Genomic DNA, 17,500 nt, shown 5'->3' on the forward strand with positions numbered 1-17,500 from the left:
AAAAATTGAATTTTTGAAATTTGTCTGATATCGAACGGTATATCTCCAAATGCCGAAGACACCATTTCTCAAAAGTGTGAGACTGAGAAGCCACCGGCCTCGGAGTTCCGAACTAAAACTTGTTGCTATTGTTTAAAGCTTTCTATTTATATCAAGTGAAAAAAAATCACGATTTTAGCCCTCGAACACTATAAAGCAGTTATTTATGTACGATGAAAGCAGTGTGCCTGGGATCATTATCCTGCTGAAAGTAAAAAGTACGAGGCAGATCCAACGGAGGATTTTTGGTTGCGTTTTAGGATGTTCAGGTAAGTTATCTTATCCATCGTCGAATCGATGAACTCTACGTTCCAGAACCGTCATTTGTACCATAAAACATCTGTCTGCCGCCACCGTGATTTAGGCTGATACAAATATCGAATTCTTTTTATGTCCAAAGTTATCAAACTTAGCAAAGGGGGTGGCAAAAAATAAATAACACCGAGACGAAAAAAAAAATAAATATCATTGATGAAAGTTTGTGTGCAAGTTATGACGTTTGTAACTTGCATTCAAATAAATATTGAAAAATAACACTTTATTATTATTATCTATTTCGCTTGCCTTTTGACGACACTCTCTCTGTCACTGGACTTGTTCATTGCTAAATTAAGCATTAATACGGTCGGAAAACAAATAAAATGAATAAAACGGTATGAGCTTTTTTTTCTTCCCCTTCCGATATTCAAGATTTTTGAAGGGGGTGGGGGGGGGAGTGAGACATGAAATGAAAATAAAATTTGTAACGGCCTTACTGTGGGAATAAAATTTGTAATCTGAAGCTCTGATGCTGACATTGCACAGAGAGGCGACTTCATTCAAAGGTTGGCCAATCAAAAAAAGTGTCGATAAATGCGTCAAAAATATTGGGATGCTGAACACGAATCTGGCATCCGTTTTTTATTTAAGGCCGTTCATAAAATACGTGCTCTATTTTAAAATGATTTTTGGGCACTTTCCTCCTTACTTTTTATCAAATAAAATATATGATCTCTAACCAACGCCATCGGACGTCCTCTGCACTGAAAAATATTGCGTAGTTTTTGCACAACCCCTCCTCAGCCAAATTTTCCGTAAAAAAAATTAATAAAATTTAAAAAAAAACATAGGTAATACAAATAGGTTGGCGAATGGTTGGACACGTGTCACTTGAGATCCTATTGTAGTCATTCACCTCTGTCCAGCAACTCCTATCTCAACCTCCACGTGGTGCTGACCGGGATACGAGTAACCTTAGCGGAGATCGGGTAACCAACCCCGGTGGAAACTTTGGTCGTATGCTGACTAGGAAGGGGGGACGTACGCGGCTGCTTCCCCATGTTAAGGGCGGCGTACAACAGCGTCTGACCTAAAGCGGGCGGCTGAATCATGAAACGCGGTGTCTCGCCAGCTATATCAAAGACGGAAGCCCCGTCGCGAGACTAGGTATCGCAGCCCTAGTAAGGCAGCATACCGAATATTAAATACAGTGCTTTTTCAATTTTATCACGGTCAAAAAAGAATTTACCGTTAGTTTGGTGAAACCGTGAATTTAGCGAAATGATAAAAAGTAATTTTTTTGTGTTGGATTTAATTGAAATTTATGATATTTTGAGTAAAACCATGCGCTTGCATAGTTGAATGGAATAGAAGTTTAAGATACAAATGAATAAACATAAAAGGTTATTTTTTGATATATTTCTCCTTTGAATTTTCGCGGACTTTCTCACGACTATTATACATGCAATATCAATATAATTTGTACTGCTCATTCTTTAGCATAGCTAGCAGAGTCTAATTCTTGTTTATGTGAAATTGTGGAACCGCCAGATTTTATAATTTTTAAAATCACGCTCTATGAGGACTAAACTGTAGGGATTTTTAAGTTGTTGACAGATCTTCTTTCTCAACTGTCCGAATAATACGTGATTTTTGCTTCAAAGGCAATGAAATACGTATTTCACGGTTAATTTTTCTCAAAATTATGACACAAATTATTTGTAACAAATATGACACTTGGTTGCCTCAGAAAATTGATCGAATAAATTGAGTTCATAAAACCACACATGCAAGGACACAAGGCACAAATGAAAATGATGTTTCGAATACTTTTTCTGCAAAGCAGAAAGAGGAGTCGGTTTCGTGCTAATTGGAAAACAGATGAAGCGTGTCATTAGATGGAGGCCGACCAGTGACCGTATATGCGTGTTGATAATACAGTGCAAATTCTTCAACTACAGCCTAATAAATGTGTACGCACCGACCAACGGGAAACCCGATGACGAAAAGGAGGAGTTCTATGAGCTCCTGGAAAAGACATACAATGAGTGCCCAGGACACGATATAAAGATTGTCATCGGAGATGCAAATGCACAGGTCGGGCAAGAAGACTTCTTCCGCCTTGTAACTGGTAGGGAAAGCTTCCACTCTACTACGAACGACAATGGCCTGAGGCTTGTTAATTTCGCTGCAGCTAGGGGGATGGCTATCTGTAGCACTTATTTTGCACGCCGGAACATACGTAAGCACACCTGGATGCACCCGAATGAAGAGCTTTGCTCTCAAATTGACCACGTTCTGATTGATGGACGGCACTTTTAAGACGTTACAGACGTGAGGTCGTTCAGAGGACCGAACGTTGACTCGGATCACTATCTCGTAGTAGCCAGAATCCGAGCCCGGCTGTCCAACGTGTTGAAATCCAAGGCAACGAGGAGGATGCAGTTGAACATCCAGCGGCTATCAACTGAAGGGGTGGCTGCAGAGTACTCGCAGAAGGTTGATGAACGGATTAAGGAAGTAGTTGAAGTGAACCTGAATGAACAGTGGAGGCACATCCACAGTTCGATCAGCACTACAGCGCGAGAAGTATTGGGTACAACTGCGGCAGCTGCGTCCAATGAGTGGTTGGACGCTGAGTGCCAGCGAGTGACGGAAGAGAAGAACCGCGCCAGGGGTCACATGTCGGCCACGGCTGTGACTCGTCAGAGCGTGGGTAGATATCGAGATGCTAGAGCCGCTGAAAAGAGACTCCATCGCCGGAAAAAACGACAGCATTGAGAGCGTATTCTTGCGGAGGCGGAAGGTTGCTTCTGCAGGCACGATGCGAGGAGCTTCTACAAGAAGGTCAACGGAATCAGGAATCGAAACGTGTCAACCCCTGTCATGTGCAACGATAGGGAGGGGAACCTGATAACCGATAAAACAGAGGTGGCCAGGCGTTGGAAGGAACACTTCAGTGTGCTGTTGAACGGTGAGGGAAACAGTGGAGTCGTAAAGAGCAGGATGACTATTGAGAATGATGGTCAAGCTGTGGATCCACCATCCATGGACGAGGTGAAGAAAGCTGTGAAAGAGCTGAGAAACTTAATTTATTTACCTGGGAACATTAGTGACATGTGACAACGAGGTTCGCCGTGAGATAAAGAGGCGGATGGCAGCCGCAAACAGGGCTTTTTACGGATTACGTAACGTAACGGTCCCGCAGTCTGCAAATCCGTACTTAACTTGCACTCTATAAAACACTGATTCTTCCGGTGGCTCTCTACGGCCATGATCATTGGACCCTTAAAGAGGCTGATCGGCGAGCTTTTAGTGTTTTTGAGCGTAGGATTTTGCGTTCAATTCTTGGCGGTTAACTAGAAAATGGTGTTTGGCGCAGACACATGAACCATGAAGTGTACCAGGCATACAAATCGGCGGATATAGTCTAGCGGATAAAACACGGCAGGCTTCAGTGGGCTGGGCATGTAGCGAGAATGCCGGATGAGCGTCAAGCAAAGGCTATATTTAGCAGGAATCCCGTCGTCGACTTCGAGGTAGACCCCGCACTCGTTGAATGTGTGCTGTCGACGAGGATGCACGCGAAATAGGTGTTAGGAGAGATTGGAGGATAGCAGCCCAAGACCGAGGGACATGGCGACGTATTCTGGATTCGGCACTGAATCGATAATCGGTCTGTCGCCTTAAAAGTAAGTAAGTAATACAAATTAATTTCAATTTAAAACAATCATAATCTTCTTCTTCATCATCATCATCTTCCTCTTCTTTTTCTGCACCTTTATAACTTTGATCAGATTCATCACCAGCTTTCCCTAATTCAACAATTGTTTTCTTTAATAGAAACATTACTTCATCTGGAAGTTTTTACAGTTATTTTTCACCTTTTCAAAATAAGTGTTAAACATTCAATCTGTCTAAATAAGAAGTTGATTGAATTTATCATGATTAGTATTTTGTAGACTATTTTTGAGAGTGAAATGTTCTCGGGCATGTTAAATTATATAATAACTCTTCTCTTGAGCCTCATCGGCCATCCTTCCTATAGATATTAGTGCGGTTTGGTTGATATTGCTGACCTGAAACATTGATTTGGTCTAACCCGATTATTTTCTTGGTGGTTTCATACTGTATTTTGAAACCAGATTTTTGCCAGCACTCGAATCCCAGCCGATATGAAATATAAATCATGCACTCAAAACAACGTATTGAGCCATGGGGAAAAGTATGTCAAGTTCAAAAAGCCATAAAAAATCAGATTTCATGATATTGCACCCAAATTTTGGATTTAAACACTTGAATGTTATAGTAAGAAGGGAAAAAGATTATGAAACAGCTGACGTAAAAATATTTTTAGGCTGATGGCCAGCGATTCCCCACTATGCACTGGTCAACACAGGTGTAGATTTAAACGCTCAAACTGAAAAAAAAGAAAGATAAGAGCTGTTTCGCCGTCTCTGGAATTTTGAAAACGTCAGAAGTTCCCACCCACTTCAACGCGAACGTTAACCGTGCGCCTCCATTCACTGTTAATTCGGTGGAGACGCACTGCACAGCACTCCAGAGAACAAGTTCAGTTGGAAATTTGTATTTAGAGCAACCTTTCGTATTAGCTACATAGCAATATTCTAACGAAAAACTTTCATCTGCAAAGGTGATACATATGATTAGGCGGTCGTTTCTATGTTATCACAAATAAGAGCGGCCAAAATTCTTAATGAAATCAAATATCTCACTTTCGTAACTCTGTAGATAGAAGATTGTTATACAATGTCGTGGCTGTGGCATGAGTATTGAGCGACTTTTTAGAAAAAATGTGTTTTAACCTTTCAAACAACCGATTTGGAGCTTCTTTACAGTTCACAAGTTATAAAAAGTTACGATGAAATTATTTTCGCCATTATTAATAAGTAGGAAACATTACGTCGTTGTTTTGGGGTGCTCGGTAATAATTCGATTACCAAGACATACCATATACCAATAACAAATAGGGCTTAAAACAGATTTACAGAGAGGTGATCTGAATGGGTTTAGAAAGATGTTTATATAATTTCGATTCAAACGAAGCGGAGTTATCAAGCGTGTTTATGTGAAACTTTGTCACAACAAGAAATAGAATTAATTTCTTTTTTTCTATCTGCCTTGTTTAGTTTTTTTTTCTGTTTGAAGAATTTATAATAACAAGACTTACAAACTGAAGTTAAAATGTACAATGTTACTTAAGAAGATATGAACTTCACGATGGATGGAAGATACTCATCATACGCAGCCCATCATGCTGATATATTTTATTCCATGTGATGGAATTTGGTCAGTTTTCCTGTAAAGAAAGACTGGCTAGTTTTCTTCAGAAGTTGTATGGCACTATCACCAAGAATATTCGTGCATTAGACCCAAGGTATACTTAATGTATAATTGACACTCAAAGAATTCACAGTTTTAGCAGGATTGGAGCACCGACCATGCATCCTAAAATCAAAGATATAAAAAACCACGTAGAATCACCTATCAGTGAAGAAATGACTATTTCACACAGCCTCTTATCAAGCCGAGCCAAACCAATCCCTAATCAATTATCATTCAAATATCAATATTATATAAAATTAAACGGAAAAAATCGATCGCCTTTCTAGGGGTGTTGAAATAAATTCGAAACTATTGTATGTAAAATTGAGGTAAAATTGAGGTCCCTTAGATTGTTCTTGCGCCTCCATAGTCGTATTAGGTATTATTGTTTCATGTAATTTTCCAACTGTACAGCCAACTGAAAACAATCTTTTAAATATAAACAGGATCATTAAAATCACAACAGCAGTTATTGATACAATTGCGCTAGTATATTGGTCTATATTTTTTACGTAACGTTTAGGCGATCATACCAATATAGGTATAAAAACATTGTAAAAGAAAAGTTTTTTCTAGAATATTGCTATCGAGCTCTAGATTCCACCGTTGTGCAGTTTTTAACTAGGCATCTCCATCGAATATACAGTGGGAGGAGACGCACGGTTAACGTTCGCGTTGAAGTGGGTGAAAACTTTGGACTCACTTTAACGATGGCTATCCGACAAGGATTTTCTCTAATTTTAAACAGTTTTTGCACAATTGGTTGTTCGAAAAGCGCATGCATTCTACGCATAGCGATTTGGCAACCTTTCGCATTAGCTACATGGGTCTTCCCCAGGGCTCATGTTTAAGCCCCCTTCATTACATCTTTTATATAAATGACAATGACGAATGTCTGACAAATTCATGCACGATAAGACAACTTGCAGACGACAGCGTGGTCTCTGTTACAGGAGCCAAAGCTGCCGATTTGCAAGGACCATTGCAAGATACCTTGGACAATTTGTCTGCTTGGGCTTTACAGCTAGATATTCAGTTCTCTCCGGAGAGGACTGGGATAGTAGTTTTTTCTAGGAAGCATGAATCTGCTCAGCTCCAGCCACGGTTAATGGGTAAAACGATTTCTCAGGTGTTTGTACACACCTATCTTTGTGTCTGGTTCGACTCGAAAGGCACCTGGGGTTGTCACATTAGATATCTGATAAAAAAGAGTAAATTTTCATCGCACATCTGATTATTGTGCGATGAAAATTTGCTCTTTTGGGTGGAGAGCCCACCCAGGAGACCTTATAAGGCTTTACCAAACAACGATATTGCCTGTAATTGTGTACGGGTGTTTCTGCTTCCGCTCCGCAGCAAACACGGATTATTTACGCTTGCAGCTGATCCCCAAAACTTTTTCCAATAATTATCGAAACATCAACTGTGGCAATATGTTTTACACTGAAGGATCACTTCTGGATGGGTTCACTGGCTTCGGTATCTTCAATAACAATTTAACCGTCTCCCATAAGCTCGATAATCCTGCTTCTGTTTACGTCGCAGAATTAGCTGCAATTCAGTATACCCTAGGGATTATCGAAAAAATGCTCACGGACCATTACTTCATCTTTACGGATAGTTTCAGTTCCATTGATGCTCTCCGATCGATGAAAGATGTCAAGCACTCTCCTTATTTTCTGGAGAAAATACGGGAACATTTGCTATATCCGAAAAATCTTACTATAATTACCTTAGTGTGGGTCCCTTCTCATTGCTCGATACCGGGCAATGAGAAAGCGGACTCTTTGACTGGGGTGGGCACAACAAACGGTGAAATTTATGAAAGACCAATTGCTTTGATTGAATTTTACGCACTTGTACGTCAGATTACGATCATCAGTTGGCAAAGTTCCCGGACCAGAAGGGAACTGGGATGGTGGTTATATTCTATTATGCGTATCGGTATCGACGAATCCGTGGTTCCAGGGTTTGGATGTAGGTCGAGATTTCATTGGTGTGATGTGGCCAATCACTACAGATTCAAAGCGCATTTCCATCGTATTGGGCTCAGCGAAAGCGGTATCTGTGTCTGTGATTAAGGTTATCACGACATAGACCATATTGTTTGGTCATGTGCTGTACATCGTGACCCCAGGTCTAAATTGATAGATTCCCTTTGGGCTGGAGGTAGGCTACTAACTGTTCCTGTTCGTGATGTCTTGACGTTCCGTGACATACCCTCATATAAATTTTCCTGAAATCCATCCATGTCCCAGTCTAGTCCCATACCCTTCGACCTACATCCAACAAAACGGCAAGAACACGTTTGTACCCCGAACTCAGAGCCAATGTCTAGACCCCGTACGATACCCTCAGGGCCCGAGAACTATAAGCTCTTCCGTTCTGCTTAACTATGCTCATTTTAAGTACATCAAGGTGCTCATCCAACATCAAATCACTGGACATCCATGTTAGTTTTAAATTAGACTCAATTTTTGCTCGTAGTAGGCAGCGAGGATAAAAAATTTTCTCTTAGTTTATAAGATACTTTATAAAGTAAGACACTAAAAATATTTGGCTTCGTAAAGCATAAATATGTTTTGCGTCGGGTCAAATAAATGTTATCTGAGCAAAAAAAAATATCCCCCTTATTAAAATAAGCTAGATTTGTGGCTAGAATGATGAAAGCCAGCCCCATGTCACAGAAAAAGGCAAAACTAGTTGAAAATAGTAGCAACTATCATTATGGGTTCTATTATAGTGTATTAATCGGGAAAACAATGGACGTACTACCCTTGAAAAGAATTTTTAATTTTTGTTTTTGATTGAATAAATTGGAAGGAAAATATGCTGTTTCAGCTGCCTATATTTCAGCTCTACTTTTTAGCAATGTGATTCTTATGCATTTTTGGGCAGTGTATGTATAATTATTTTTCGTCAATTAGGCAACGCTCATCGTAGCCATTGTATTAGCGTTTGCATTGCCCCTAGCGATATTTTTCTAATTCGTATGAATAAATCGAAATGCTTTTGTACGTGTGCATGGTACTAATTCACTTCCATTTGAAATTCGATCAGGTTTGCCCCAAGGAAGTCACTTGGGCCCACTGCTATTCATTCTTTTTGCAAACGATCTGTGTTCAACTATAAAATCTCCAAAGTACATGTTCGCGAATGATCTAAAGTTTTATCGTGTTGTATCATCGAGAGTTGACTGTTGTGCTATACAATCCGACATAGATTCGCTGCTGAATTGGTGTACAATGAACGGAATGGAAGTGAATGTGCAGAAGTGTAACGTCATCTCATTCTGCAGAAATAGGCAAACTACTCTGTTTGATTATAAGATGGAAATAGCCAGTATTACTCGAGTAAGCACCGTGAAAGACTTGGGTATTCTCCTGGACTACAAACTGTGTTTCGCTCAGCATGTTGCAGTTACTACTGCTAAAGCATATGCTGTGTTAGGTTTCATCAAAAGGAACACGCAGCAGTTTGATGATATTTATTGTCTGAAGTCCCTCTACTGTGCGCTAGTCCGCAGTATACTCGAGTACGGAGTACTTGTTTGGTCACCTTATTACGCTGTTCAGATCAACAGGATCGAACGAATCCAGCGTCAGTTTGTACGGTACGCACTGAGAATGTTGCCTTGGGAGGATCCAATACGTCTACCGCCCTATGAACACCGATGTGCCCTCATACAGCTGCCCACTCTGGCGAATAGGAGAAGTTTGCGGCAACGTTTATTTATTTTCGATCTTCTGGGAAACAATATTGACAGCACCGAGCTACTAGAACGAGTTCATCTCAACGTACCATCTAGAATTACTAGACGATCGGATTTTTTGAGACTACCTATGCATCGCACTTGATTTGGCCAAAACGATCCAATTGAACTATGTTGTCGTGCATTTAACGTTGTGTCTGAATTTTATGACTTTGGTATAACCAGGACCGCTTTTAAATCTAGAATAAGTTAATATTAATATTGAGAACTGTCTGTACGATTTTATCGTAGACCAGTAAATAAATAAATAAATAAAGCGAATACTTTACCTATTCACATATTCTAGTTTAGCTTTTGTATTTTTAAGCTAAATGTATTGCTTTTAAATTACTTCTTTAACAAAAAAAACGTAAGTAAAATTTCTGTGCCCCACCACGCAAAACGGAGTAGCTACGGCTATGGTATCTTTCGTTAAATCGTTTATCGAAGATGAATCTGATTTAAAATAGGTTGCATACGGTTATGGACAATGAAAGGCTGTAAAATTTGGCATTCTTAGGTTGCTAGTATGATATACTAGAGGAATTGAGTGTTGATTATTGATGGACCCTTCGGGCCCAAATCGGTTAAACGGTTTTTACGAAAATTGATTTTTGAGCAATTCTTGACCTTTTTAACAGCACCAATAGTCTTCGCTGGTCCTTCTGCCGGCATTCTAGCTACATGCCCAGCCCACTGCAACCTGCCGTGTGCAGCGAAGACTATATTTAGCAGAAATCCTGTAGAGGACGTCGACCAGGCCCGGATTTGAGGGGGGGCAAAGAAGGCAAATGCCCCGGGCCTCCCGATTCAAGCCCCCCCCCCTAGTCCTGGGGCGACCTTTTTTTTGCTCGTCACCTCCCAGAACGTAACTTCTAAATGTTTTCAGTAAAGAGGGCCTCACAAATAAATTTGCCCCGGGCCCCCCACCGTTTAAATCCGGCTCTGACGTCGACTTCGAGGTAAGCCCCGCACTTGTTGGATGTTTACTGTCGACGAGGATACCCGCGAAACAGGCCGGCGTCACATTATTTCCCCGCGTGGGTAGTAAGGAATAGGGAAGGCTCATGGGTGGCAAAGGCGTAGCCGGGAGGAGGGGGGGGGGCTACTCATACCTGAACATAATTTGACGAAAAATCGACAGTTCATCAACAATAAGGTGCCAATTGAATATTTAAGAGAAATTATATTTTCGAATTTTAATCAGTAGTAATGTTTGCATTAAAAAAAAGAACTTTTTTCGTATGGATAGCAAAAACCAAGCAGATAATTGATTTCAATGAATTTCCCATGGAAGGTTATTATATAAGCTCACTTGCAAAAGTAATTCCAGCAGTTTATTGGAACATTCGCCGTGGTGGACGAAAACATGCGTGTAGGCATGTTTTTGAGTTCTTTCTTCGTTTTATTTATCAATTCCTCCTCAATTTTTGCGACAAAATTCTTGGAGTAGATCTTACGCTTCTGTTTTACCTATAAACTCTGGATGGAACGTACCCTGGGTACCGCATCGATTTTTAGCCGCTTCATTTCCTCCAACAACTGCTTCGAGTAGTGGGCCGACACCAGATCCGGTCAGAGCATGGCGTCTTCGCCCCTATGGTATTTCTTGATGAACAACTCAACTTCCGGCAGGCACGTCGTACTATAAATTTCCCCGTTCACGACCAGTACGGAGCTTGGTGTATGAAATGAATTTCACCTCAGAGCTCACTACCTTCGTGGGAGAAGTAAAATACGGAGTGCCCTGCCAGTCGTCGCCAGAAAGGTCTCGACGTCGACCAGCACTATCACGTCGCGATTCGCCGGAAAAATCGACTTTACCATCTTATTCAATCGCTGCCTGATTGCCTGCAGCTCCGAGATCAACGGACAGGAGTGCCGCTTTCTGATGTCCATGTTTGCCAGGTACTTTTCCACTGTTTGGCCGGTGTAGCCACTTTTCCCTCGATCTTCCTCTTCAGCACTCTTTGGAGCTTCTTGTCGCTCAGGGTCGTTGGCCGTCCGGAACCGGTCTTTCTTTCGATGCTCTGATTGTAGTCTAACAGTGCCAAGATGTTGTAGGTATCGAAACAAGCGTAACCGGTGTCCATTTTCTCATGCGTTACTATGTTTGATGCTATATGGGTAATTTCGTCAGTGCGTGTAGAGGTAAACCCATGAAAAATCGGCATTTTTTTAGCATTATTGTAATGCAAACGTTAGGGTTAAACAATCCATCCAAAATTTGATCTTAATCGGACTCTGGGGCCGTTCAATAATTACGTAAGCAAATAGGGGGAGGGGGGGGTGCAATTTTTTTTTGTCTTGCATGGGGAAGGGGGGGGGGTGAATTGATTATCTTACGTAAGAAAAACATTGTTGATGCAGCTGTTCAAATAACCATGTTGATGAAAGTGTGGAAGGTGAAATTCATAAAAAGAAAATTACCGAAGGACGATTAGCTCGAATTAAAACGAAGTACAGGTCGGACTCGATTATCCGGAATTTTAGACTCGATTATCCGGAATTTTATTTTTTTGGTGTACGTTTTCAACTTTTATTCCGAAATTTTGCCTTCACCATCCCTTCTGGCATATTTGGTACCATTTATGTCACTTCCGGCATGTTTGGGACATGTTCGAATTAAGTGAAAAAAATCAATGGCCATTTTTTTTTTTTTACTTTTCAAGATTTTTCCCGTTTTCGCCTCAGAAATAACTTCTGGTTACGCCACTGCATCATACAAGTAAAATAAAGAAAAGAAATATTTATTAATGCTCGTTTATCGCAAAATTTAAGTATTTTTTGTGTGATTCGATTATCCGGAAAACTCGATTATTCGGAATGAAAAATTTTTTGATGTTCCGGATAATCGAGTCCGACCTGTATTGTGCTTGCTTCAGGATGATAAAACTATAATAAAAATCTATATATATTATATATAGTAAGATATTACTATGGGGGGGGGGGTTATCAAAAAATCTTACGATGTCTTACAAGGGGGGGGAGAGGGGTTGAAAAAGCGGAACATATGCTTAAGTAATTATTGAACGGCCTCTTTTGATAAGGTTTCATTTACAGTCGTGAAAGTCTTACATTTTTGACCAACCCAAAAATGCACAAGAGTAGTTTTTAAAGTTTCCGAAATCGATTTTTTTATAGCAAATCTCTTAGAAATGCATGCAATGTCGAGATCTGATGTTATTTCATAAAAAAATGTTTAAAAAAAATTAACTTTCAGGGACATGGAAGCATTGCGCTGGGAGACTCGAGCTACACCAAAACACACAAGAGACACTCTCAGCTCGAACATTTCTTTCATCGATCAAAAAACTGTTACTTTGACCGCTTTGAGACTCTTCCCGAAGTCCGATTGAGCTCAAATTTGGCATGGAAAATTATTACGAGAAAACAAAACTTTAGAACTCTACCGTAAATGAAACTCTCTATCGTAAATAACACAATTAAAAAATAACCCTCTTCCCTGAAAAACTTTACAACTGTACATAAATCTGTAGATTAAAAACCTCTCGCTCAACCATATCCATCAAAAAATCTGTCGCTCGCATCAATACATTTTTTTTTGGTTTTGTCCGATAGTTCCGTGTGGGTAAGTACCCACATGGATATTTTCCGAGTGGGTACTACTACCCATACTACCCACATGAACCGCCGGCCCTGCCGCGAAAAAAGTGTTAGGAGAGATTGGAGGATAGCAGCCCAAGACCGAGTGACATGGTGACGTATTCTGAATTCGGCATTGGATCGATAATCGGTCTGTCGCCGTAAAAGTAAAGTACAGTGAGTAGCACCAATAATAATCATCATGACTTAACCAACATCGGTTAATACTTCATAAGTGTAATAATTTTTGCGTGTAACAACCACGTTTGCCATCAGAAAGAGTAAAAATGAAAGCTGTCAATGTGAACCACTTAAATTTACAAATATGTATCACAGAAAAAATCTCCAGGTTATGCTTTAATCCTCTTCCCAGAATTTTTCGTCAGTCTTTAAAACCATCCAAAATCACAGCTTAGCGTAGTTTTGTCTGTGCGTGCTCAACCTTGCTGTTATCAAATCTGAGTAAATATGCAGATTCAATTTCGAAGCTTCCAAATCCGAGTAGCAAATCGAAACTCAAGCCCACAAGTGGATTCCTACTGCATGGCCATACCTTCCCGGCCAACGTAAGCCTTTCCGACACTACAGACCTGCACTACTATAGACAACACAACAATTTATCTGATTTACCAAATGTCGAATAGTGCGAATGTCTGATACGATGCGCTAGCTGGCTTTACCAAAGTTATTTCCGCATTGATGCTGATGTTCATTGTTTCGAAGTGGCCAAATGCATCGCTATCGTCTGCCGCGTAGCTCTTCTTGTCATAATCAACCTCGAAGCTGTTGCCGCCGTGCGAAGTTCGAGCACAAGTCTGCAAACGGCTACTGGTCTGCTGGTTGTCTGTTGTCTGCCGGACCCAACACGGACAACGGAGCGCGGCCTGTTCCGCTCGTAATCGATACATCCTGGTCCAACGCTCAGGCTCAGCCGCAGCCAAGAACATCGGTGTATCACTGCCGTCACTGTCCAACTTTTTATCAATTATCAACCAATGGAACGATGCGTTGAAAAGCTCATATCGCGAGGCCTGAAAGTAATGGCAATAGGGTTAAAGATGAGCGACGGTACTCGATTGGTTGCCTGCGATGATTGTATGGCAGGGCAAGTTCTGATAAGTATCGTGAAATTGTTATTGGAAAAGCAAACTAAGCACCAGGAATAGTGATAGTGTCAACATAATGAATAATAAATCATTAATTTGTACATGTTGCAGATAAAGGATATGTTTGTAACAAGCGAACCAATTGTAAAGCGAATTTCCAACTTTAATTCAACATTATTGGAAGGTGAAACAAGAATCGAGCATTATTTGTCACTTTGTTTTTGACTACTTCCTCAAGAAAAGGTTACGATTTTACATTTTCAAATAAAATGTCATTTTTATTATGATTCTGATGACAATTTGCAATTTTCAAAATAAAACATATTTTGTACCTCCGTGCACTGCTAAATTTTACCAAATTAGCACTGCTAGTGTGAATCTTGTTTTTCAACTTTTTGTTTTTGTTACCAGCGCAAATCGATGCCAAATGACCTATCATCCTCATTTTATTTATCGATCATTCTGTTTGAATGTAACTTTGCACACGTTAAATACTTAGAACACAGACCATACAGTTTTCGATGACTTTACGAAATTATGGGAAAATTCTACGAAAGCAACCCACCTGTTCTAACACGTCGTTCGCTTGTTCACATTCCTGATCCAATATAACAAATTGCCGATGGGCGACCAAACTCCGCATGAGCTGGCCATACTCATCGTTGTTAATTATCCCATTACTATCCTCTTGATTGCCTTCGTCATGATTGCCATAATCATCGATGTTCACCACTCTGAGCGATATGTTAGCCTTCATCAGCAATTTGGAAATGCCGTGCGAAAACCGCGTTTGCCGCGTACACGTAAAAATAATTCCAAATTTCAACCGTTTATACTTTCCGATAAAATCGAATATCAATTTCGACACATTTTCCTCGTAATCGTTATTGGGCCCGGAGGATGTATCGGCACCACAAACAATTCCCGCCTCCACTTTCCACAGTAACATCAGCAGCAGCAGCAGGCCACACAGTGCCACCATCAATGAGCAATGCATTTTCCGCACGATTAACGTTACTCGACCGCACTACAGTGTCACGGATGTTTTGAAGCCTTCGAGTGGTCGTCATCGATGCACCGGATTTATACCGGCCACAGAACTGGTAATCCGACCATCTCGCGGCAAACAGTTGCTTTTATGGGCGATTCAAAATACTCAATTATTAAACTTTGTGGTTCCACGTTGTGGCAGAGGTGCTGAGGTACAGCCATAAACAACATGGTTAAAAAGTTGACTGACAACCATAATTTCAACATGACGGCCTAATAGATTACATCGTACGCTCGACTCAGGGGCCTTTTTAGCTTACGAATAGCCGTCTATTGGCGAATGTAGATGATATTAAGACCTGACATTATCCCGAAACTGATTTGAAATTGTTCGCACAATACCTAGTTAACCTACGAATAATTTTTTTTTTTTTTTGGTTGATCCATTTTCAATCGGTTACATGATCATGATCATGTTGCATCTCAATTTTATTCGAGAAATCAGTGCAGAACAACTCGTCGTGTTAAATTACACTTTGATAATTATGAAGTAGAAGAAATATATTCTTAGTTTACGAATTAAGCTCGAAATTTTATTCATATTCAATTTATATCTAGTTTACATTTACATGTCATTTAACACATTTTGTTATATCGATTCGTGTAATCCGCAGTTTTTGAGAAAATGATCACACATTGCAAATAAAGCAGGGTTTCCTAAAATCGCCAGTGTTTCATCTGTTATGTGTGATTCCCGTTCGCAGTCGAGAAAGTATTTTATATTTTTTTCAAACTTTCCTATCTTTCTTAGCGTAGGGGTTATTTTTCACTTTTTATTGGCATAAATTTGTGCAACCGCTCCATTTATCCTTTTAGCAATTTTTTAACGTCCGCACACTAGATTTTATTCGTGTACATCGAAACTTTTCGATCTAGAGCGGCTAAACAAACTGCAGCCTCATTTCCGAAAATTCCGCAATTCCCTGGTATTCAAATAAAGATGCAGTCCGGGTTGGCGTGGTGATGAGTTGCCAGAATCCATGGGTGTTGGACTGAGGGAGACTCGAATGCCTTGGCCACGCTGAGTGAATCGCTGATGATGGCGATGGACTTGTCAGACGTAGTCGTAGCTGCATTGAGAACTACCAGTGATTCCGCTCGAAGTCGGTAGAGTTTGTCTTCAAAACTTTGAGTAACCCTTTCTTATACTGTAATCTGAACCCAACGGGAACAGAGACCAACTCCTGTATCCGGTTCAATGCACCTACGAGACTGGAGAGAGCTCTTGGCCAGTCCCCTAGTCGAGTAGATGGACCCCTCTATTCTTTAACACTCATTTGTTATGGCGAGATTTGATAACATTTCGAGCAAAAGCGTACTCCACATGCGCGCTATACATTGACGAATGCAGATTCGATACTATCCTTCGTGATTAATTGGGTCAAGTACAGTGATTTTTTTTTTTTTAATGGGGGGGATTTGTTAGTAGCTTAAGTATTTATGATAAATATTAGTAAATAATGAGTATGTGTGTCCAATCACAAATGGTGACTTCTCAACACTGTTAGAAATTTGTAATTTTCATTATTAGGATTTGTTTGCTTTCGCAATTAGGACTTATCGTTCGTAGGGATTTAAACCTACTTGTCAGAAAAGGGGAAGTAAACTTACAACTAACTTAATTGCTAACTTATTGGCTATAAAGAGAGCTTATCGTAGCAATTGAGGATTGCAACGATATTTGTCGAAAATTGTTAATAATTTTATTTGACATAGATTCTAATGGTTCAACACCAGTAAGTCTATGTAATTCGAGTGTACCAAACCAAGGAGGACGCTTCAAAATCATTTTCAGAATTTTATTCTGAATCCTTTTGAGCATTTTCTTCCTTGTTGAACAGCAACTTGACCAGATCGGTACAGCATAAAGCATTGCTGGTCTAAAAACTCGTTTGTAAATCAAAAGTTTGTTCTTTGAACAAAGTTTAGAATTCCTGTTAATGAGAGGATATAAACATCTCATATATTTGATGCACTTGGCTTGTATACTCTCAATGTGCTCTTTGAAAATAAGTTTTTTATCATAAATTAGTCCCAAGTACTTAACCTTGTCGGACCAACTTAAAATAACCCCATTCATCTTGACAACGTGATTATTGTTTGGTTTGAGGAAAGAAGCTCTAGGCTTATGCGGAAAAATTATCATTTGAGTTTTAGAAGCATTGGGAGAGATTTTCCACTTTTGCAAGTAGGAAGAAAAAATATCTAAACTTTTCTGCAATCGACTGCATATGACACGAAGACTTTTGCCTTTTACGGAAATGCTTGTGTCATCGCAGAACAATGACTTTGTGCATCCTGGAGGCAAATCAGGAAGATCTGAAGTGAATATGTTGTACAGGAC

At 40.1% G+C, this 17,500-nt stretch overlaps 1 protein-coding gene across 1 annotated transcript in view; it reads right to left on the reverse strand.

Moving 5' to 3' along the window:
• The window catches only part of LOC129719748 (uncharacterized), a 56,677-nt gene extending 41,308 nt beyond the window's left edge, over nt 1-15,369 (reverse strand). The window contains exons 1-2 of the mRNA XM_055671147.1: nt 14,672-15,369; nt 13,631-14,031 (exon numbers count right to left, since the gene is read on the reverse strand). Coding sequence (XP_055527122.1) covers nt 13,631-14,031; nt 14,672-15,103 — 833 coding nt within the window. The 5' untranslated portion in view covers nt 15,104-15,369. The remainder of the gene's footprint in view (nt 1-13,630; nt 14,032-14,671) is intronic.
• Nucleotides 15,370-17,500: the final 2,131 nt, after the last annotated feature.

Source organism: Wyeomyia smithii, chromosome 2 (assembly GCF_029784165.1).
Source record: "Wyeomyia smithii strain HCP4-BCI-WySm-NY-G18 chromosome 2, ASM2978416v1, whole genome shotgun sequence".
Taxonomy (NCBI): domain Eukaryota; kingdom Metazoa; phylum Arthropoda; class Insecta; order Diptera; family Culicidae; genus Wyeomyia; species Wyeomyia smithii.